The following is a 24,578-nucleotide window of genomic DNA, read 5'->3' on the forward strand; positions in this document are numbered from 1 at the left end:
ATTTGGATCTATATAATTACTTGGAGAAGGGCAACAAAGCTGTGGTTAAAAACATTAAATTATTATTTTATTTTGGCTTGTGAAATATTATTTCATGCAACCTATGTCATGAATGATTCTCTAACTGTACAAGTATCCACACTATAGTCTTTCCTGTAAGCCAGCTTCCAGCCTTTGTCATGGATTGGAGGTGCTGGGCCACATGTACAACCAACAGCCCTACAGCAACACTGACACCAAAGAATGACAGTGAGTCAACACAGGTGACTATGCTATTCACTCAGCTTTTATTAATGCAGGTTCAATCCAAATCTATAATAACCCAACAACAGTAATAATTACTCAGAAATAATCAGCAGTAACATCACACAAGAGAATTGGAGGATAATGAACCTGAGTCTTTAGAGTCCATATCACATTCCGTCTGGGAGGCAGCCAGTCAGCATCTTGCAAGGCAGAGTCTGTGGTGGCTTCAGAGTCAGGCTAGAACCTGGGTTATCAGAGCAGTGGAACAACTCTCAGCCATCTCAGCTCCTCTCAGTTGTCTCAGCTGTCTGTTTGAAGGCTTTTGCTTTCATATTCTATTATGATGCAATGTAGCATCAACCTTTGATTAACACATGTTGTTTTGTGCCACCTCAATAAGCACATATTGATTATATCACTCTACTGCACATTCTCTGAGAGGGTGGAGTTACCCCTAAGGTAAGCACATATTATATACCACATGTACTGCTTGTGCTCACAGGACTACATCATTCCTCTGAGTCATTGCTCTACTGCACATGCTCTAAACATGGCATCTTAGTTGACAGGATTGACACCATCTTAGTTCAGTCCTGCTCTCCACAAACCTATTAATACAACCTTATTTTTATACTTGAAGATTCAATTGTTTAATGCAATAATTAATACAGATTTTCACAATCATGTTCTTAAGGGTTAGAATTCATTAATATTAGTCAACACATACTGTGCCATGTTCCCAGGAAAAATATGTGGAACACTGTACCAGGCATATGATAGTTGTGTAGCAAATAAAGCTGTTTCACAACCTTTTCTTAAATAGCTTATAATATAGATATTCTAGTGCAGATCTAGAAGAGAAAGACCAAAAAACACATTTATAGAAAAATGTAAACTCATTGGACTGGCAGTCCTGCCATCTCCTCTGAGGACTTGCTCTACAGTTTTGTCCTCTTTTTCAAATCATCAGCTTCTTCCTCTTTACCATCCCCTGTTCTCAGAGAATCTGGAATGCAATTCTGATTAGTGACTTAATCAACCCAGTCACTAAATGGAGACAGACAAACATTACTTTCTTTATTTCTTTCTTTCACCACATTTATACCCAATGTGTCTAAGATCAATTTATATTATCTTCTTAATATTTCTTAAACTGTTCTTTCCACATCTATAGCCATTTCTTTGTATCAGGCCTTCCACACATCTCAGTGTTCTTAAACACAAACCTCATTTTTTAACTGCCAGCCTCAAATGCCATAACTACAGTCATTCACCCTGTTCAGCTTGGATTTCAATCCTCTCCGTGATCTAACACTCTCTCTCTCCAACCTCATTTCTGCACTTAGGCACTCTCCACCTAATACCAGGCTCTCTACTTCAGCTGTAATAAGCACTGATTTCATCAAATATGTCATCTGTCCCCTATCTCTGTAGCTTATATATATTTCAATTTCATTCCCTGGAATACCTTTCTTATCACCCTCTCCTGTGTCTTACCGATGAAGTTGTACTTATACTCAAGTCTCTCCTCCTCTATCATCTTTATTTTTTTTATTGTTGTTCAAGTATAGTTGTCTCCATTTTCCCCCACTGCTCTCCCCTGTCCCACTGACCCTCATCTCCCACCCTCAATCCTAACCCATTTTGGTTTGTCCATCGGTTCTTTGTATATATTCTTTAATGTCCCTTCCCATTCTCATCTTTATTTTTATCACTATTCCACCTTGTACTTACTAATTGAATTTAATTCACCATATTGCATTGCCATGTGTTAACTTCTACATGTATTTCCCACTGCAATTTGAACCCACTGATCCAGTAGAGATTGGATCATTTTTATATTCTCAGTGCCAGCCTGGCACTCAAATATTAGCTGAGGGAATGAATAAACCACATATAGCAGACACACCTTTCCAAAATTGCCTAATTACTATTGTTTCTCTAATTACAAGCCAATGTACACTTCCTGTACCCCAAGAACTGTTTTTATAATTGCATCTAATCATTATGTACTTTTTCCTCCTGCATTGATGGACTTTGTTGGGAATAGCCCTACAAAATTCACAGTTGGATAGATGTTATTTCAAATGATATTTATTGCATTGATCAGTGTCCCCTTTCTAAGAAATCACAGGAGAAACTTTTCTCAAGTCTCTGTATAATAGCCGCCCTTCTCCTGAGCAATGTGTGTTCTTTCATGTCATGAACTCTTTGATTTCTGTAACTTTATAGCTTCAGACCAAACTTAAGATGTCATTGCATTCGTGTTGCAGACTTATCTCAACTGGATGCATTTTTTCTGCCCCTCATTTGTCATCATCTTTGATTTTCCTCCTTATTGTCTTGTTCAATTGTTTGCCCTTTTTGTAAGCTGCTTCATATCTATTTTAGAACAAGGCAACTTATACAATTTATTCTTAGGCGTGTAAAGGAAAGTGAAAAAATGAAAATAATAGCTTGTGTAGCAGTGACTAAGAAAGGAGAGAATAGAATAGAACATTAGAACATTAAAATTTTCTAATTACAATGGTTTTAGCAATATGTCTTGCTGAAGTTATTGGTACACAATCATGTAACATTTTTGGAGCAACTATGTGCTAGACATTGTACTAGGCATGGGGATGCAGAGATATACATCTCTGTTCACAGGAACTCACAGTCTAATCAGCTCTAATTTCCATTATTGCCTTTAGGTTTGTGGAACTGAGATACAGAGAGGATACCATTTCCCAAAAGGAACCTCTTCCCCAGACAACAGGACATTAACTCTTTTATTTATTTTATTTTTAATTGAATTTATTGCAGTGACACTTTTTAGCAAAATTACACAGGATTGAAATGCACACTTCTACAATACATTATCTGTACACTGTATTGTCTGTTCATCATCTTTTAAAGTATACACTAAGCTTTTGTAACCAACAGAAGTATATTTCTCAGTCATAAACCAGTCTAGAGGTAGGTGGTCCAAGGCTTGTAGAATGGCTCTACTATATACAACATAGCTTCCACATCCAGGAGCCAAGCTGTATGCTCCAGCACTTACATGTTCCAGCAGCAGGAAGGGTAAAAGGCCAGAGCAGCATGCCCATGTTTTGCAGGTCATGACACAGTCCTGCAAGTTACCCAGGTCGTTTCGCACTATTCTATGAACAGAACTTAATTCCTTTGCCACAGCAAGCTGCACAGGATACTGAGAAATATTCTTCTAACTGGGAGCCCTAGCCCAGCTAAAATAAAGAAGGGGAAAATAAGTATTGATGGACCTCAAGCAAATTTCTGCTAACATTGGCAACAAGGGCTTTTCTTGTTCTTCTTAGTAATAGTGGTATTAGCATTGTTTTTATTATTGTTATTTAATAATGATGATGATAATCCTGATTTTCCTTCATACTTCTAAATGCTATTTAAAAGTTATGTGATATTCTTAGGCTTTTGGTCAGTTTATATTTGGACCTTCTCTCCTCTACTATATCTATGAATTTCATCTCTTCAAGTTCTCAAAGGTCTAAGATTTTTTTAAAAATTGCTATACAGTCATATTTTAAAAATAATGATTCATCAGCAGTTCAGATAAAATATTATTTTGTATTTTGATTTTTTACTTAAAACTTTTATTTACATCATAGGCAAAGTTTTGAAATATAGGTGGATATCACTCTAAAAAAGGTGAGGGCATGAGCATGGCAAAAAAGCTAGTCACAAGTTTTAGTGTTTAAGATATCATTATTGACAACTCATAGTAGAATAAATCTTACCTGAAAGAGTTCACTGTTCCCCATTTTTAGATTATAAAGATATATTTTAGTTTCATTCCTATTTCATTTATTTTATAATGTGAAAGATGATAAATTGTTATGAGGCACAAATCGAATGGGGATGGGAAATAGGGGAAGAGGAAAAATACTTCCTAATATTGCTGGTTTTGTGTATAATTTAGCTGTCTTTAAATATTAAGTAATCTTTTATACTGACCATAAGTATATTACTGAATGCAGGGAGAACTATTTTCCCTCTAAATTTATAACATTTTTAGAAGCTTAATTATCATACTTGAAGGTCAAATGGTGCTTTATTGCAATAAAGTACAAAAAAGTAATAAAGAAATTATTCCTGGGGAGATGAAAATCTAGGTTCATAGCTCATTAAATGGTAACTTCACGGGCCATGTCTAATTTGTCATATTTAGCTTCAGAAGTTTTGTACATTTGAATTTCAAATTAGGTGAAGGAATACCTGAGGCAAAAGTACCTAGGGCCTTTGAATTTTAAAACAATTCAGGAACTATAGTTCCCATAACATAATACCTTTATTTGTAAGAAGTAGCTATCACTATATATATATGGTGCTTGTCTGACTCAAAAATTTTTTTTAGTTTTATGTAACCAATAATATTAACACAAAGTTCTTTAATCACTCCCTTAATTTGTTTTTTAGGCATCCCTTTTTTTCTGCCCAGCATAATGAAATTTCCATTATTTGTACTGACTAATTTGTTGAACAAGTTGGCTGAAATATATTTTAGAGTTACATGATTACTTGAAAGTTTCTTTCCAAAATAAGTCAGTTTAAACAAACATTTTTATCAAAATAACAACCTTTAGGGGAATGCAACATGACCTCATTTATTTTAATGTGTCCTTATGAGGTGCTGGTGAGCTCAACTTCTGAAAGAGCATAAACATAGAAATGCTTTTTTAAAAATGAAGCTTTTCTTTACTTTCAGCATGTAATTTGTATCTTGGACAAATTCAGTTGATGAATGAAGAATTTCTACTCCAATTTAACATTGAGAAACTATATAATGATCCATGTTTATGATATTTACTTAAAATCACACAAAGATTTATGCTATTAGAATGTACTTAAGAGAAGCATGATTGTGGACTCTAGGGTCCAAATGATATCATAAAAGCTAATGTGGAAACTAACTTTGTTTAAAGAGACCAAGAAACATGTTTTTCTTAGAACACTTGCCACAGAATTTACTTATTTTCACATTATGTCTTAGTCTTTGTGATGTGAATTGCTTGTCTTGATATGAGTTGGGTCTCTTTACAACTGTCAGATAATAATCATTCACCTTCAGTATTCCTGGCATAAGTGTTTTTATCAAGTTTGCATTAGCATAGATTTCTTGTAGTCAATCAAGACAGTTGCAGTCTTTTTCTTATGGTAGCTAATGAAGATGAGTAAACAATTGCAAGAATAGCATAGATGAATAAAAAGGAAGCTCTACAGGGGTATATTTTTCAAACAAATTTCAAAATATCTTATAAAAACAATGATGCAGGTTTCTTTTATTTTGAGCTATATTAGCTTATCAACTTAAAAACTTTATTTCTCTATATATATCAATGAAATATTAGTAAAATTATATACCTAATCTTCAGATCACTTAAATGTTCCATACTATCTAGCAAAATCTTTGGCTAAGCAAAGATCTAGAATATCACTGAAGCATTTCATTATTGATCTAAAGCTTTGTATTCTACTTTTGCTGGAGAATTTGGATGACAACTTTGAAGTGGCACCATCAAAAACATCAAGAGAAATCTGTAAAATAAACTAAAGGGCACATTTATGAGTGACTTTGACATTCTTTAAAAATAATTTATTATCTATCTAGTATGAAACAATTTTATTATGCTTAAAACTTTTAAAGTTTCCCACTTTTTTCTTATTCACCTACTCTCAGGAGATATTTGGCTAATGAAATTACTTAGATCTTCATTTATTAATACTTTCCTGGTACAGTTGCTACCAACTTTGCTGGTAATTTTAAAATTTTAAAGGTCTTTGGCTTTTTAAACTAAAAACACTACAAAATATGCCAGGCTTTCATCCTCAATCCTTTGCTGGGAACGGGGTTTTAAAAAAACGTGGAAGCTTTAGTGAGACTCGGTCATGATTTTTACCTTGTTACCTTGCTTTTACCTTTTTAAGGTAAAATGCATCTCACTTGGATGAAAGTGAGATGTCCTTTATGTTTCTGTTAAAGATGTGTTCTATTCTGTTTTCTTCAAAGCCAAAGCCTACTTCTCTAGGAACATTTTTGTTTTCTCATTCTTAGAACCAAAACTTCCCAGTATAAGCCGTTTAAACAGTTTTATAGGGTAGCTAGAGTTGGTTTATGCAATTTCAGATTCAAAATAACTGGATTTACTTCAAAGGAAGTTAGGTCCAGGTGGGTGGGGCAGGGTGGAGAAGTCCTGAAAAGAGGCAGAAAATCAGCAACAGACCAACAAAAAGTTGAGATAAAAACATTAAAGCAATCTAGAAAGGTGAGTCACATCTAGTTTAATGGGAAAGGAACAGGAAAGGTATACTTGGAGGATGCTACTATGTAGTACATGACAAATAAGGACCTCTCTGAAGTATGCATTTTATATTTAATAAAGGAAAATAACTTTTTTCCAAATTTACATACTGCAGAAATTTAGTAATTCATCCATGTTAGTAGTATGAGGCAAAGCAGGTACTATCCAAGTGGGAGTGTAATAAATGATGTTGAACTATATTATACTTCTTCAGGCTATTTATTCCTACTTTTCTGTGGTATATTTATCCTGATAAATGTGAAAAAGATGGTGAACTTTGTATAAGCTTAGAAAATTTTGTTTTACTACATAAAACTAGATTGATGTAGCCACTTAGTGAGAAATGACAAAATAAATTTCCCAGGGCCAGTACTTTACTAGATTTTTTACCAGCTTTACACCGTACACGTGTAAATATTTTCAAGGAAATCTGCACTTTTCCTTTTATCAAGTTTAAATGTGTACAAAGTGCATTCCCTTTTTTTGAGGAAATAATGTTTAATTATCTCAGACAATGGATATTTTTATTAAAAATATTTAGTTGAGTTCTCCTAACTAGTGATTTAAATTATGATTTAAATGTGTTAAGTTAAATCCAGGTAGACACTTACTAGTTGTTTATACCAGCTGGACTATTTATTCTAAAGGACTCTTTGACAAATCTGTGAGTATATTTTGACATTTTTCAAGGGTTTGGATCTTCAATTATTTATTTTCCAAAATATAAAATATGTTACCACTAAGAATGAGCTTTCAATTCACTTCAGTATTTATTGAAAGTATGTTACTAGCTGAGGCTGGTGTTTTGTGTGGACATATTTTCTTCCTTTGAGGAACTTATTTTTTCTTCAGAGAAAAAACATATAGTTAATATAGCTCTGAATGCTACAGGGGTGTCCAACCTGTGGTCCACGGGCTACATGTATCTGAGGATGGCTGTGAATGCAGCCCAAAACAAAACCATAAATTTACTTAAAACATTATGAGATTTTTTTGTGATTATGTGTCACAGTTTAATGTGTGGCCCAAGACAATTCTTCTTCCAGTGTGTGCAGAGACACCAAAAGGTTGGACAACCCTGCAAAGGTTGGATTATATGATTAAGACTAGTAGTTTTAAAATTTGGGTTTCTATCAGGGGAGGTTTAGCCTCCCCTGGGGAGGCTAAAATTACCTGGGAGGTAATTACCTGGGGAGGTTTTTGAAAATACAAATTCTGAGCCTGTATTCCCAGATATGTCAATTCCATGGGTCTTTTTTCAATGGCCCTCCCCTGGTTATGTTGTAGGTGGTTCAGTGAAAGATGCTATGCACCAAAATAATTTAGAAAAAGTAGATATCAATTTGGATAGACTCCTTCAAGTAGATTAAAACATCTTATATTTTATTTTCTTTATTGGATCCAGGCCCTAATCAGAGTTATTTAAAATCAAGTAGGTAACCACTCTGTAAAGTACATGATTTTCTAACTACTTTGCTATACATCTGAAACTAATACAGAATAGTATTGAATATAAACTGTAATTTAAAAGCAAAATAAGTAAATAAAATAGGTAATTTAATTGCTGTCTCTGCAGTTATTTTGTTATACTTATCTAATCATTGTATTAACTAGTAAATATTTCTAATTGATATTTGCCATAAATTTTACATATAATTTAACTAACATTTCCAAGTTTTTAAAAATTATTATTCTATTTATTATATATATACATATATATATGTATGTTAGTTACTTTCCTGCCTCTTAACAAATTTATATCATGAATACAAAGAGCTACTTTTGTAAGGCAGCTAATATTGTACATGGTAAATTATCATAATAGCTTAAGAACAAAGCAAACAAACAAAAAAAAATCCCCTTGGTACTATTTCTTTGTTAGGTGCTACAAAATCTCATATCTTGTCTTTGCAGTGAACTTTCTTAAAAGAGCAGTCTGCACAGTAGTTAAGATTGTGGCCTCTGAGGCCAAATTCCCTGGGATCATTTATAGGGCCTGCTTAATGGAGTGCCTTGATAACAGATGTTCTCAGTAGATATCAGCTGTATTAGGATTATTTCTCCTTAAACCCTCTTCTCTCTTAAAACTCTCTTCTTATTTTCATAATGAAACACACTCTTTCTCAGTCTCCTTTGATAGCTCCTCTTCTCCTATCAGTGCCTTAAATGCACATTTACACCTTCATTTTGCTGCCTTTATACCCTACATTCTAAGTGACTCAGTCTTCCCTGACTCCACCACTTCCTGTGTGATAACGATTCCCTAATTGATATCCAGTACAAATCCCCCTCCTAGCTCTTGTTTAGCTCTGTCCAATAGAAGTATAATGAGACCCACAGGTACAATTTTAAATATTTTAGTAGACACATTTAAAAAGTAAAAAGAAATAGATTAATTTAATAATGTATTTTATTTCACACAGAATATATAAAATACCAAACATTTCAATATAATATGGTTAACATAAAATTATAGAGATATTTTACATTTTGTAATAAGTATCTGAAATTTGGTGTATATATTATACTTACAGCACATCTTAAGTATTGGAGTACTTAGTCTGTTTTAAGATTTCATAAAATTTACAGTTGAAAACTAGATTTATATATCCAAGTGTCCTATACCTACTTAATGATCTTCCAATAATTGAATCAAATATCAAAAATTTATTTTTTTTAATATCTACATGCAACTTGGCAAAATCTGCTCATCTTTTTTTAGAAGAGCTGATTTCACTTGATACAAAGCATATCAATTTGAGCACTTTCCCCAAGATGGAGGCATAGGTGGGAGCACTGTGCCTTCTTGCACGACTAAGTTTAAAAACAATAAAGTTTTAACAACAAAAATGCAGCCAAATCACAGAAAATTTAACTACACGGAAGTCTGACAACAAGGAACCCTTCAGCCAAACTGGTAAGAGGGGCAGAGCCAGCAGCACAGTGGGGGTCAGGCAGGAAAGATCCACCAGACCGACCGGGGTGTGTGCCCCAGGTGGGCAGGCAGCCGTGGGCGGATCCCAGGTGTGGAGAAGTGGGCAGACCCGCTGAGGGCGCAAGATGGTGGACCCACTGAGGGCTGATCACAGTCAATATTCACACGCAGTTAAACCAGTGAAGGAGCTAGCAGTGAGACAAACTGCCCAGGCCCCAGCGGTAGGAAGAGGCAGAGGGAACTGCCATTATCCCTCTCTGACCCGGGTCACAACCCAGTGACCTGGGTGGCCCCGCCCTGGTGAACACCTAAGGCTCTGCTTCTCATACGTAAAGGGCAGGAACAGATCAAAACATGGCTTAAGAACAACTCAGAGCCCCAGTGCCAATAAATCTAAGTAATGAAGAAATAGCCAAACTTTCAGATGCACAGTTCAAAACACTGGTGATCAGGATGCTCACAGAACTGGTTGATTTCAGTCACAAATTAGAGGAACATATGAAGGCTAAACTAATTGAAATGAATAGAAATATGCAGGAAACCAATAGTAATGGAAAGAAAATTGGGACTCAGATCAAAGGAGTGGACCAGAAGGAGAAAAAAAATGACCAAACAGAAAAGGATGAAGAAACAAGAATTCAAAAACATGAGGAGAGACTTAGGAACCTCCAGGACATCTTTAAATGTTCCTACATCCAAATTATAGGGATACCAGAAGGGGGAGAGGAACAGCCATGAGTGGAAAACTTATTTGAACAAATAATAAAGGAGAACTTCCCCAATCTGGAAAAGGAAATAGACTTCTAGGAAATCCAGGAAGCTCAGAGAGTCCCAAAGAAGTTGGACCCAAGAAGGAACACACCAAGACACATCGTAACTATATTAGCCAACATTAAAATGAAGGAGAGAATCCTAAAAGCAGCAAGAGCTAAGGGGACAGTCACCTACAAAAGAGTTTCTATCAGACTGTCAGCGGATTTCTCAAAAGAGATCTTACAGGCAAGAAGGGGCTGGAAAGAGGTATTCCAAGTCATGAAATCCAAAGACCTACATCCAAGATTGCTCTATCCAGCAAAGCTTTCATTTAGAATGGAAGGGCAGATAAAGTGCTTCTCAGATAAGGTCAAATTCAAGGAGTTCATCATCACCAAGCCCTTATTATATGAAATGTTAAAGGGACTTACCTAAGAAAAAGAGGATAAAAAAGATGAACAGTGAAAGAACAGCAAACTCACAGTTATTAACAATCACACCTAAAACAAAAGCAAACTAAGAGGACAGCTAAATCAGGAGCAGAGCCATAGAAATGAAGATCACGTGGAGGGTTAGCAACAGGGGAGTGGGAGGAGGAGAAGGGGGAAGAAGGTACAGAAAATAAGTAGCATAGATGGTAGGTAGAAAATAGATAGGGGGGAGGGCAAGAATAGTATGGGAAATATAGAATCTAAAGAACTCGAGACAGGTGGTCATAAACTAAAGGGGGGAAATGGTGGGGGAGGGGGTGTGCAGGGTGGAGGAGAATGAAGGGGGGAATAGAACAACTGTAATGGCATAAATAATAATTTTTTAAAACATATCAATTTCAAAACTACAAATTTGACTCATTCATATTCAGTGTAATATTGAGGGAACATATTTTACATCATTGTGCCATGTTTTTGTCATTGATTATTGGATAATTGGCAATTACTCTTTTTGTTTCCAGAAAATCTTAAATTAGAGGTAACAATTCAGTGAATCTTTATAAAACAAAATTCCACAGCTTGGCCAATAAGCACTGACACAAAGCACAAGATTATTAAATTTTTCTTCTGTTTTCTTGAAGATTTCCATAATCTGGTGATGATTCTGGGCATTTGCACATATATTCTAGTTGTATACTGAACTGTATTCATGACACTCTCCATAGAATCTGTTTCAGACAACTGAGCACAGGCATTTTCAATGTGTATAATATGTCAGTATGAAGCAACACAACAAACGTCAGTTACTAGTCCTAAAATATGTTGTTAAGTCTGGATTTTTCATCTAACATAGCTGAAGCACTGACCATTGTGATAGAAACAAATGTTTTCATATCTAACTGAAATTCTTAACTTATATAAACATTTTAAAATTATGCCATGAGTTCTGATTTTTAGATAGTGAATTGAAAAATGTTTTAATAAATTTGGAAGTTTTTTGGGAAAAAAATATACCCAAAGTATTGATCGGGCAGTGTCCCTTACTTTCAAACTTTTGTTAGAGTGTCCTTTCTTGAAATATGTATTTGAACATTCATTTCGTTGCTTATAAATGTTCAGATCATTAAGTTTTCATGGTAAAGTCCAAATTCAGTTTCATGATCTTTTCTTCTCATTCATCTCAATTTACCTTTTCTGTGCCCTCCTCTTAAACATTCATCCAGTCATCCAGAACCCTAAACTTGGAGTTCTCCCAAATTGGCCATTTTTGCTTACTTCTCTGTGCCATTCCTTTTACTCCAGAAGAAGAGCATCTCTCCCCTTCCTCCCCCAACACCTCTTACTCCTAGTAGTCTTTCACACTCAGTGCAGAAATCATCTCTGGAAAGCATCCCCTGGCACCCTCTTCTCCTGGTAAGCCTGGAATTAGTATCACTCCTTTACCCCATATCTCAACCTAGCATCCTCTGAACACTCTACCATAGCATCTACTACACTGTATATTGTAGTTGCCTCCAGTAGATGAGACACTGTTTGAGGGCAAGGATGGTGCTTTTTTCCTTTGTTTTCCTAACACCCAAAACAGCCCCTGGCAAGTAATAAGTGCTCAGAAGGGTTTTTGGCATATTCATGTACTATCATATCACATTTATATTGTGTCTTTTTAAGAGATGCCTGACTAAACTTGAATAATAAATGTGTCCTGTGTTCTACTCTTTACTTTAAGAGTAATGTGTTACTTTTAAATCTAGCTAGAGAATTAGATGTCTAATTTTATGATGTTTATTGGCATTTTCTTATTACTCCTTCAAAAAGCTTCTCATCATTTTATTTTTATATGACCTAAGTTTTGTAATTGCATTTGTGATAATTTATTACTGCCTTTTGCTTTTGTTGCTAATCAATCATCTTTCCCTTTTTCTCTTCTTTTCAGCTCCCACTGAGGCCACTATGCACCTACATCTAGGTAAGTGTTTAAGACCCTGATGTCACTAACCTTAGTACTCAATCTATTAAATACTTGTCTCACTCCTCTGGCTATGTGGGCAGATGATACAGAGGTGAGGAAACTCTCTGCCTTCTCTGATTTGCTAGTGATTCACTGTATTTAGAGTCAGGTCCAAATTATTCTTGAACAAAGCAACTCACTGAGGAGCTGATCATGCTACCCAGCTGAAAGCTAATGAGAGGACTTTCAAACCTGTTAGCACATCCATCCTTAGGATCCGATTGTGTGTGGCCATTTGACAGAGTATTCTTATGCTGAGTTTTCCTAGTTCTCCTACCCATTGTAAACAGAACACGGAAGCAATGGTTAAGAAGCTATGAACATGGAGAAATTTTTCTCATTTCAGATTTGAGATTTCTGCTCAGATTAGTCCTGCATTGTAAAGAGAAATAATTTAGCCATTTCTTCAAAAACTTGAACAAAACTGTTTAAATAATTATCTGCTTTGTTTAATGTCACCATGTAACATTACCAGCAGTCATTTTTCTCATGATCTTTCCATTGTGCCATGTATCTCATAAGCCACCATTCTTGAAGCAGAATTATGTAGTGGTTAGGAGTACAGATTCCAGAGCCAAACTGCCTAGTCTCACATTCACCACTTTCTAGCCATGTGACATCGAGCAAGTTAACCTCTCTGTGTCTCAGTTTTCACACTTGTAAAATGGAAGTAATAATAGTACCTTCTAGGGTTGTTAAGAGGATGAACTGAATTAATATTTGTACAGTCCATAGTCAAGGATATAGCACTGTTGGAATAGATACATGAGCACATAATCATTGAGGCTTACTCAGGCCTTTGTAAAAAATTCTGTATGAAAGAAAAAACCTTTGAGTTAAATTTCTCATTCTTTTTCAGTGAAGCCTTGTTTTAAAAGCAATTTCTTACCCTGCACTATTTAATAAGAATCAAAAGACATCATTCTAGCTGGCTCTAGCCTTTTCACATGTCTCTTACTGTACGACTTGCAGATGGGTCAGTGGTTTGTCTCTTGGGCTTTTCCTTTCAACCTATAAACCCAATTAATTTATTTTTCTCTTTGGAAAAATCTGCCTTGAGAAACTCTACTTTTATGTAATGCTGAGGCTTGGGGCTGCTCTTTGGCAGACAAACATAAGCACTTAGAACCATGCCTTCTGGCAGCAGAGGCAGGCTGGTGACTCACAGTGGCCCAGCCGAGTCTTGAGTCTCAACCGCCTAGGGTATTTGAGAAAGCTGTACCCTGTAGGCATTTCAGGCACTGTGTCTAATTGCTCAGAGGAATCATTAAATCACTCCCATGCACAGAGTACATCACAGTGTTCTCTCCGGTGTAAATCCATATCTCCCTGTTATCATCCTAAAGGCTTTGAATCTAAAGCTATTCCTCTCAATACATGCTGATTCACTGGTTTCCCAGACTTTGTTATCTGCTTACCCACTGACATACCTGATATAAAGAGGGTGAGGGTGGCTATAGGTGGTGATACCACCAAAGAGAATTTATAAGCATGCTTTCCAATATTTGGAGTTGAATTTACTTACTCAGTGAGTTTAGTGAGAACCCCCCACCCAAAAAGGTAAAATATCATCTTTGGAAAAAAACTAGGGTGGTTATTTTTTGTTGATTAGATCAAATGATTTTAACTTTTCCAAAAGCATATGTAAATTAGTTCAGACAAAATTGTATAAGCTCAGAGAATTTATATTAGCTGAGACAAACTTCCCAAGCAAATCATGGGAAACAATGTGTAAGTTTATAAGCACAAAATTCATTTTTTATACCTTGAGTAGAAATAATTGTTTCTCACATAATCTTAAAAATCAGTCCACTTACATTTTACGTGGCCATGAAATTGTGTTTATTCACCCACCCTCTCTTCAGTGGAAATATAACATACTATATAGCTATGAAAATATTGTTTGCTCTTAGCAGGCCCAAAGTCCTAGAGCTTAGAAAATGTGTGCTTGGTATAATCTGAAGTATAGTGATACTACAGCAAAAACTATAGATGATTCCCTGGTATTTCTTCTGACTTCTAACATGACTTTACTTGGAAGTTTTACTTATTCATGTCAATTATTTCTCCTATGCAACTCTGAGTGGGGGGAGGGATGTTAATTTGAGACACATTAAATAAATATAGGGAATGAGAGAAAGAAAGCTGGGGCAAGAGGATAGTGTAGGGAAGAGAAAAATGGATTAGTAAATACCAGCAATGCCAGCTGATAACAAATAAAATTTGTCCTATGCTCTGTCTATACTTTAAAGTCAGCTAGACACTGAATCTCTCCTGGGCATGTTGAGCTGTGAAAGGCAAGTCTTATATGACCTCTCCCTATAAGTTAGTGCTGACCTTGGCCTCCTGCCTTTCCTGTCTGGTACACTTTGGTTTCCCTTTGGGGGCTCTGGTTTCCAGATGTATCTAAAGAGCAGAATCTTTACTTTTTCCCCTTAGTAGTTTAGGGACAAAACAAACATAGTCAGCTGCTCATTCAAAATTCAGTTTTAACCTAAAACACTATTATTTCTCATAAATGTAGCACATCGACCCTTTTCTGTAGCTAAATCTATTGTTTAGTATAATTTTTTCTAAATATTTTTTTTCTTTTAGCTGAAATACACAGCGACAGTATTATCCTACGAGATGACTTTGATTCCTACCACCAACTGGAATTGAATCCAAATATATGGTAAGTTACAGGAATGTGTCCCACTTAGGTTTTTTTAATGCAAAAAAGAGATGACGTTTATGATCCCTTAAAGCAGTTATATAAAATTAAATTGTTCTTTTTCACTAAGGTATAGTGAGCATTGTTTAACTAGGGACCTGGGCTTAATGTAGATTTTATATTGTCTACGTCATGAACTGAAACCTAGGTACTCCTCAAATCCATGGGCGTGGTTAGATGGGTTTTTTCCCCCCAGTTGTTTAAGTTTTTACGCAGAAAACATTAACTTCTTATACTTCTTTAGTCATATACAGGGTTGAAGTCCTCTGAGAATTTTTGCATTATTGCAAAGACAAAAACAAAGAAAAGCTTATTAGTAACTGATGCCTTTCATGTGTGAATGTCCAAACACTATTAAGTTTTAATATGTCTAATTATTACACCTATGCCAAGTGAAAAAGGGAAATGATTTATCTGAAATGACAAATGATTTGAATCATACTTCCAAATAACTTCTAAGTCATTAGGTCACCTCATTATTATACTCCAATCACTTCTTCAAAGACTATTTATGTGCAATTTCATGAGATTTTGAGGGCAAAGAAATGATGTACCAAAACTCATTTGTTAACAACCTGAATACATAAATGGATGTATGAATTTGTTGGTGATTGTATTTTTGCCGACTTTGGAGAAATAGGCCTGTTGATCCAGAGCTACAATCAGTCTGCACAATTTGAGAGAATATCTGAATCTGGATTTTCTATGATACTAAATGGTTTTCTATACACAATTGAGAGTTCAAGATAAAATAGAAGCTCTAATGTAAACTTTCAAGTTGCAACCAAAATCACCCAATAGTCAAGACTAGAAAGAGAATAACTATTTTATTCTCAAATGTCAGCATTTGATATCCATTTCTGGTTTTGTTTATTTTTACTGTTCAACAAATATCAAACAATAATTATTTTATTTATATAGTAAATTAAAAGCAGATATGGTTTCTTGTCTCAAGTAGTTTGTAGTTTAGTAGAAGAAAACTAAAAACACTTTTTAAAAGTTTATATTCCAGGATAGAAATCCTGGATTAGAGAGATATAAACATACGGTAGTTCCAAAAAAAGGAGCGATGACCCTTGTGGGAGTTTCTTGGAAAAAATGGCCATTGTCATATAGAGAGTATTGGTGCTTAAATACTAGATGGGAACCTTTCATGTCTTTTCTAGAGAGAAGTGTAGATCTAGATATTAGCATGTAAATACACAAACAGAATCAGACTAGACACAGTCATAAAGTCTCATAATTTATAGGCCATTTAAAGAAGTACCTTATCAACAAAACTTTACTTTCCTATGAATATAAATATACATTTCTTTAAATAAATTGAAACTCTTTATTACAAAAAGGCAAAACAAAACAAGACAAAACAAAACACCTTTCTTAGCATTGCTTTTACTCTGGAAAAATTCTCTACTTCTGACATTTGGCATTTTTATATTCATTAATGTAGATGGTATTGGATGATTTGTTTCTTTCAAGGCAAGTTCATTTCTGTCAAGCTAATTCATTTTCTTTGGTGAGTTTTCTTGACATATACAAAATGTGACTTTTATGTGGTTCAAATTTTGTTGTTTTTAAAATCAATAAAATGTGATTGATTTTGCTTCACCCATTTTCATGACTTATCTATGCTTTCTTGACCAAAGTTATGGATTTTATGTCTCTTTTACTTAAGGTATGGTTTTTACTGCTTAAAAAAAAAATTTAAGCCCCATGTATTTCTGTCTTCTATCAAATATGCTTCAGAGTAAATTAATTTTATCCCTTATTACCAACCAGCTCTTTCATCTAGCCTCTTTAATATATTTTTTTAGAAAGCCATGAAACTCCCATCGTCTGAGAGATGACTTTGCTGAACAAAAGGTGACAGGGATTCTGAGGTCTAGCCAGTCTGTTTTGACTCTTGGACTAGGCCCTTGCCAGCTGGGTACCTTGAGAAAAGCAAAAAGTTTGCCTCACCTGTCTGAGCCCCATTGTCTTGTCAGTAAAAGTGAGACTAATACTATCCTTACACATGTTTTAAACCTTGGTAAGTCTGAAAAGATCTGGCACCATAGGTGCTCAATACAAGTTAGTTCCCTCCCCCATTCTCTCACTCTCTCTCCTTTCCGATGTTTCTTTCCCTCCCTATCCCCCTTTCTCTTATTCTTTCTCTCCCTTTCTCTTTCCTGTTTCCCCCTTCCTCTTTCCTTTCTTTCTCTTCTGGTGTATTTGCACATTGGTCTTCTTATCTCCTGTAAGCCCAGGTATGAACAAAAAATATTATTAAAATAATCTTCAGCCAGCTTATTTAAATGAGTCTCCAAATGTTCCATCATTGCATTTAGATGAAAAACAGACAGCAGATAAAACATATCTGTATTATATAACATTTGGGATATAATGAAAATATATTATGGCAGTATCATAGAGAAGGGGGAAAACAGGATATTGGGTGCCTTAAACCCCATAAAAATAGACATAAACTTCCTAAAGTCAGAAACCAGAACCCAGTAAAATCAGATATCTCAGGAAGTATTTTCAATAAGTAACAAAGCCAACTATGTTTTTTTAACTTCATATACAGTTTTCACTTTCTTGAAATCTCTGTTTTCTTGGTACACATATTGGCACATGAATTTTGTCCCTTATGATACTGACTTTGATTCCTGTTACCCGCACTGAGTTAGAAACCACTGGGTGAGTCTGTGGCCATGTGGAAGGAGGATCCTTGCTGCCAGCACCACAACCGTGCTGCTGCCACACACCAGGTAGAAACAAAGCCCTTGGTGTGCTGCTTTGGGCCAAATTCCCATGACCAAACGCATCACCAAATAATTTTCCTCAAGAGAAAAATGTGCTGTTTTTATAACCACGTTTCTTCTATAGGGTTCAAAAAGCATCATATACCTTATTTAATTTTTAAGGACAAGCAAAAGGAGAAATTAAGGCACTAAAGTTATGTTTATACAATGATGGAGAGGTAGATCAGTTTAAAGTTAATCACTTATAACATTTGCTCCCATTCACTTTATGCAGTGAAATTGACTTTCACTCCATTTCATGTAATTCTTAATATCCAATTTTCTGATATCATGTACAAATGACTATGAGTAAAAACAAGGAACACAAAATGATGTTAACTATTATTATGAATGAGCATAACAGCCAAGTATGTGACAGCAGTTGTAATAGAACCAAGAAACTTTTTACATCAACTCAGTATTGACTGTACTGTCTATCTACTTAGTTTAAATATTAGATTTGATTCAAAAATTAGTAAATGTACATAGTGAAAAGTCAAAGATAATAATAATAAAAGTAAGCCTTACTCCCATACTAGGCCTATATACCCTTCCTTCCGAGGCAACACTGTTAACCGTTTCGGCCAGCCCTTCTAAAACTGTGCTTACACAAGTCTAACAGTTAGGAATTCTGTTAAAAAACTTGGGTATCAGAGAAATAAAATGTTCTTTATTCTTTCATAAACTAAATTAATTTCTTTTTATTGTCCTCTTTCTACCAGGAGTAGAAAGTTAATTTCAGTCAACTTTGGCTTGCCCTCTCCAATTTCTCTGGTGTATCTAAGTTTCAGATGACTTGTTGCAAAAGCAGGAGGCTGGGGAGGATGTTCCTCCGGTCCTGCCACCATCTGTTCCCGCAGCCACTCACTGAGTCCTCCCTAGCTCATCTAGTCTTTGGTGACTGGTCCACACAGATAGTCTTCATCCCTCTGCTAATCACTCCTTCAGGGCAGTGGCTCTGTTTTGAGTCCTGTTTAAGGGCATAGAAGCTGTTATGCTGCTCCTGGACCCGGGCCTTGGGCATTTGTGTGATGCTGCGTTCTGGTGTGCTGTCATGGAGCTGTGGTCCTTCTGTCTCCTGAAATGTAGAGCATAGAGTTCTGCTTTTTGTCTCCCACCCAAGTTTCTTTGGGTGCTGCTAAGGAAGTGGCCCTTTATCTCCCTATTCTCCCAGGGGGTTATGATTCTATGTTTGAATGAGAGGTGAGAAGTTACAAGTAAAAAGAACAACAAAAACCGTTCAGCGAAATACAGTGGTGACTCAGGCTGGGTGAGAGTGAGGCTTCTTCACTCTAACTTTGCCCTGATGATGAACCACACACAGTTATACCTGTGGACCACAATGAGAGTAACTTCCTCATTTCAAATGTACCACTGAAAACAAGAGGGTTAGAGAGAATTTGGATAGAAAATACCAATTTATCAGTACTGCTGAAAAATACCCATTATCAAGTGTGTTCAGTATGATTGTACGATTGATGATGTAGAGAATCAATGGAGTCTTATTCATATGTAGACAACACTCTAACAAAAAAAAAGTGGGAAAAAAACTTCATGTAACTAAATTTAGATGGAATATAAAGACTTACAAGTATGCTTTACCTCATTAACATTTCACTTAAGTATCTACTACTTGTACACTAGCCATACTTTCATAGTTTCTTTTTATGAATTAAACTATATTACTGTGATATAAATACTGACAATATTTCATATGAATGGAGATAAATAATTTTTTACTAAAAATAAATATACCTGGTAATCAAAAACTGGCAATATCTCAGGCATCCATCAACAAGAAAATGGATAAACAGTAATACACCTATACAAAGGAATTCTACTCAGCAATAAAGAAGAATGAATTACTGACAATTGAAGCAACATGGCTGAATCTCAAAATTATTGTGTGGAATGACAGAAGCCATGCCCAGAGTAGTTTTTACTGTGTGGTTTCAAAAGTGATAGAAATTAGATCAGTGGTTATCTCAGGGATGGGGGATTCACTAGAAAGTGGTATGAAGAACTTTTGGGGGGTACTGAACATACTATATATCTTCAGAGGGCATAGGTTACCTAGATGCATGCATTTGTCAAAAGTTAAGATCTGTGTATTTTACTATGTGCAAATTTACTCAATAAAAATTTTAAGCAATTTTTATTTAATTATTATTTAAGTATAGATTTCTGTCTTTTACTACCATCCCAGCCCACCCCCCTAGTGCTCACCACCTCCCTCCCATTTCCACCCCCCTTAGTTCTTGTCTCTGTGTCCTTTATATTAGTTCCTGTAAACCCTCCCCCTTTTACCCTGAAATTCCTTCCCCTCTCTGCTCTGGTCACTGTCAGCCTGTTCTCTACTTCAGTGCCATTGGTAAGTTATATTTTGCTTGCTTGTTTGTTTTTGTTGTTTAGGTTTCTGTTACAGGTGAGATCATGTGGTATTTGTCTTTCACTGCCTGGCTAATTTCACTCAGCATAATGCTTTCCAGTTTCATCCATGCTGTTGCAAAGGGTAGTAGCTCTTTCTTTCTTTCCGCTGCATAGAATTCCATTGTGTAAATGTACCATAATTTTCTGATCCATTCATTTACTGATGGGCACCTACGTTGCTTCCAGCTCTTGGCTATTGTAAATCGTGCTGCTATGAACATTGGGGTGCATGGGTTCTTTTGGATTGGTGTTTCAGGGTTCTTAAGATATACTCCTAACAGTGAAATTGCTGTGTCAAAAGGCATATTCATTTTTAGTTTTCTTAGAAAATTCCATACTGTTTTCCATAGTGGTTGTACCAGTCTGTAATCCCACCAACAGTGTACTAGGGTCCCGTTATCCCCACAACCTCTCCAACACTTGTTTGTTGCTTTATGATGGGCATTCTGACCAGTGTAAAATAGTATCTGATTGTGGTTTTAATTTGCATCTTTCTGATAGCTAGTGATATTGAGCATCTTTTCATGTCTCTGGATCCTCTGTATGTCCTCCTTGAAGAAGTGTCTGTTCAAGTCCTTTACTTGTTTTTTAATTGGGTTGCTTGTCTTCTTAGAGTGGAGTTGTGTGAGTTCTTTGTATATTTTGGAGATTAAACCTTTGTCTGAGGTATCATTGGCAAGTATGTTGTTCCATACAGTTGGTTCTCTTTGTATCTTAGTACTGTTTCCTTTAGCCATGCAGAAGCTTTTTCTTTTGATGAGGTCCCATTTGTTTATTCTTTCTTTTATGTTTCTTGCTCTAGGGGACATATCAGTAAAAATGTTGCTGCATGAAATATCTGAGATTTCCCTGCCAATGTTCTCCTCTTGGATTTTAATGGTGTCATGGCTTATATTTAAGTCTTTTGTCCACCTTGAATTTATTTTGGTGTATGGTGTATGTTGGAGCTCAAGTTTCATTTTTTTTGCACATAGCTGTCCAGTTCTCTCAACACCATGTGTTAAAAAGGCTATTTTTACCCCATTTTATGCTACTGCCCAATTTGTCAAATATTAATTGCCCATAGGGACTTGGGTTTATTTCTTGGCTCTCTCTTCTGTTTCACTGATCTATGTGCCTGTTTTTATGCCAGTACCAGGCTGTTTTGATTACAGTGGCTTTGTAATACAGTTTGATATCAGGTATTGTGATCCCTCCTACTTTGTTCTTCTTTCCCAAAATTGCAGCTGCTATTTGGGGTCATTTATGGTTCCATATAAATTTTGAAGTGTTTGTTCTATGTCTGTGAAATATGTCATTGGTACTTTAATAGGTATTGCATTGAATCAGTAAATTGCTTTGGGTAGTATGGACATTTTGATGATGTTAATTCTTCCAATCCATGAACACGGTATATGCTTCCATTTGTGTCTTCCTTGATTTCTTTCTTCAATGTTGTGTAGTTTTCTGCATACAGGTCTTTTACCTCTTTGGTTAGGTTTATTCCCAGATATTTTATTTTTCTTTTTGCTATATCGAACGGGATTTTTTCCTTGATTTCTGCTTCTGCTGATTCATTGTTAGTATACAAAAATGCCTTTGATTTCTGGGCATTGACTTTGTATCCTGCTGTTTTATCAAATTCATCTATTAGGTTGAGCAGTTTTTGAGTAGAGTCTATAGGATTTTCCAGGTACACTATCATGTCATTTGTAAACAATGACAGTGTTGTTTTCTCCTTTCCAATTTGGATGCCTTTTATTTCGTGTTCTTGTCTGATCGCTGTGGCTAAAACTTCCAATACTATATTGAATAGAAGTGGTGAAAGTGGACAACCTTCTCTTGTTCCTGATCTTAGGGGAAAAGATTTTAGTTTTTGCTCATTGAGTATGATGTTGGCTGTAGGTTTCTCATATATGGCCTTTATTATATTAAGTAATGCTCCCTGTCTTCCCACTTTGCTGAGTGTTTTTACCATAAATGGGTGTTGTACCTTATCAAAAGCTTTTCCTGCACATGTTGGTATGATCATGTGATTTTTGTCTTTGCTTTTGTTTATGTGATGTATTATATTTACTGATTTCCAAATATTAAACCATCCTTGCATCCCTGGGGTGAATCCCACTTGGTCATGGTGTATGATCTTTTAAATGTATTGTTGGATGTGATTTGCCAATATTTTGTTGAGGATTTTAGCATCTATGTTCATCAAAGATGGCCTGAAGTTTTCTTTCCTTGTTGTGTCTTTATCTGGTTTTGGGATTAGGATGGTGCTGGCTTCATAAAAAGTGTTTGGAAGTCTTCCATCCTTTTGGACTTTTTGCAATAGTCTGTGAAGGATACAGGTTAGAGCTTCCTTTAATGCTTTGTAGAATTCTCCTGTGAAACCATCTGGTCCAGGGCTTTTGTGTGATGGGAGTTTTTTGATTACTGCTTCAATTTCATTTGCTGTTATTGGTCTGTTCAGGCTTTCTGCTTCTTCTTCATTGAGTTTTGGAAGATTATACTTTTCCAGAATATTGTCCATTTTACCTAGGTTTTCAAATTTCTTGGCATACAATTCTTCATAGTACTTTCTTACAATCCTTTGTATTTCTGTGGTATTGGTTGTAGCCTCTCCTCTTTCATTTCTGATTGCGTTTATTTGGGTTCTCTCTCTTCTTTTCTTGATGAGCCTGCTTAAAGTCTTGTCAGTTTTGTTTCTCTTTTCAGAAAACCAGCTCCTGGATTCACTGATCCTTAGAATTGTGCTTTTAGTCTGTATGTCATTTACTTCTGCTCTCATCTTGGTTATTTCCTTCCTCCTACTTGCTCTGGGCTATCTTTGTTGTTCTTCAAGTTCTTGTAGGTGTAGGGTTAGGTTATTTGTTTGAAATGTTTCTGTCTTTTTTAGATAGGCCTGTATTGCTATGAACTTCCCTCTCAGGACTGCCTTAGCTGTGTCCCATAAGTTTTGGGTTGTCGTGAGTTCATTTTCATTTGTTTCCAGAAACTTTTTGATTTCTTCCCTAATTTAATTCTTGACCCGTTTGTTGTTTAATAGCATGCTATTCAATCTCCATGATTTTGGACGTTTTTGATTTTTTCCTTTGGTCTTGTTTTCCAGTTTCAGTACCTTGTGGTTAGAATGCTTGGTATGATTTCAATTTTCTTGAATTTGTTGAGGCTCATTTTGTGTCCTGTCATATGGTCTGTCTTTGAAAATGTTCCATGTGCATTTGAAAAGAATGTGTATTTATCTTCTTTGTGATAAAGGGCTCTCTCTATATATATCAGTTAAGTCCAGTTCTTCTAGGGTGTTGTTCAATGCCATAATACCTTTGTTGATATTTTGTGTGGAAGATCTGTCCATTTTTGACAGTGGAGTATTAAAATCCCCTACTATAATTGCATTGCTGTTAATAACTTTCTTGAAGTCCTCCAAGATTTTCTTTATATATTTGGGTGCTCCTATGTTGGGTGCATATATATTTATGATGTTAATGTCTTCTTGGTGGATTCTTCCCTCGAGTATTATGAAGTGACCTTCTGGGTCTCTCTTTAAGGCCCTTTTTTTGAAGTCTATTTTGTCTTATATGAGTATTGCTACCCTGACTTTTTTTCTTCTTGTCCATTTGCTTGGAAAATTAGTTTCCAGCCCTTCACTTTTAGTTTGTATAGGTCTTTTTGCCTTGAGGTGGGTCTCTTGTAGGCAGCATATGTGTGAGTCATGCTTTCTTATCCATTCAGCTATTCTGTGTCTTTTGATTGGAGCATTTAATTCATTTATGTTTAAGATTATTATTGATAGGTACTTATTCATTGCCATTTTGCTCCTGTGTTCCTCTCTGTCTCCCTCTTATCCTTCCTTCCCTTAAAGCAGTCCTTTTAGCATCTCTTGCTAAGCTGGTTTGGTCGAGGCATATTCTTTTAGACTTCTTTTTTCTCAGAAGCTCTTTATTTGGCCTTCTATCTTGATTGAGAGCCTTGCTGGGTAAAGT

General features: G+C 35.6%; 1 protein-coding gene across 1 annotated transcript in view; it reads left to right on the forward strand.

The window, feature by feature from the left end:
- RELN (reelin) overlaps positions 1-24,578 on the forward strand; it is a 573,805-nt gene that overhangs the window by 257,150 nt on the left and 292,077 nt on the right. The window contains 2 exon segments of the mRNA XM_053668927.1: positions 12,619-12,651; positions 15,289-15,367. Coding sequence (XP_053524902.1) covers positions 12,619-12,651; positions 15,289-15,367 — 112 coding nt within the window.

The sequence above is a fragment of the Artibeus jamaicensis genome, unplaced genomic scaffold, assembly GCF_021234435.1.
Source record: "Artibeus jamaicensis isolate MK-2021 breed Jamaican fruit bat unplaced genomic scaffold, CSHL_Jam_final contig_518, whole genome shotgun sequence".
Classification (NCBI taxonomy): domain Eukaryota; kingdom Metazoa; phylum Chordata; class Mammalia; order Chiroptera; family Phyllostomidae; genus Artibeus; species Artibeus jamaicensis.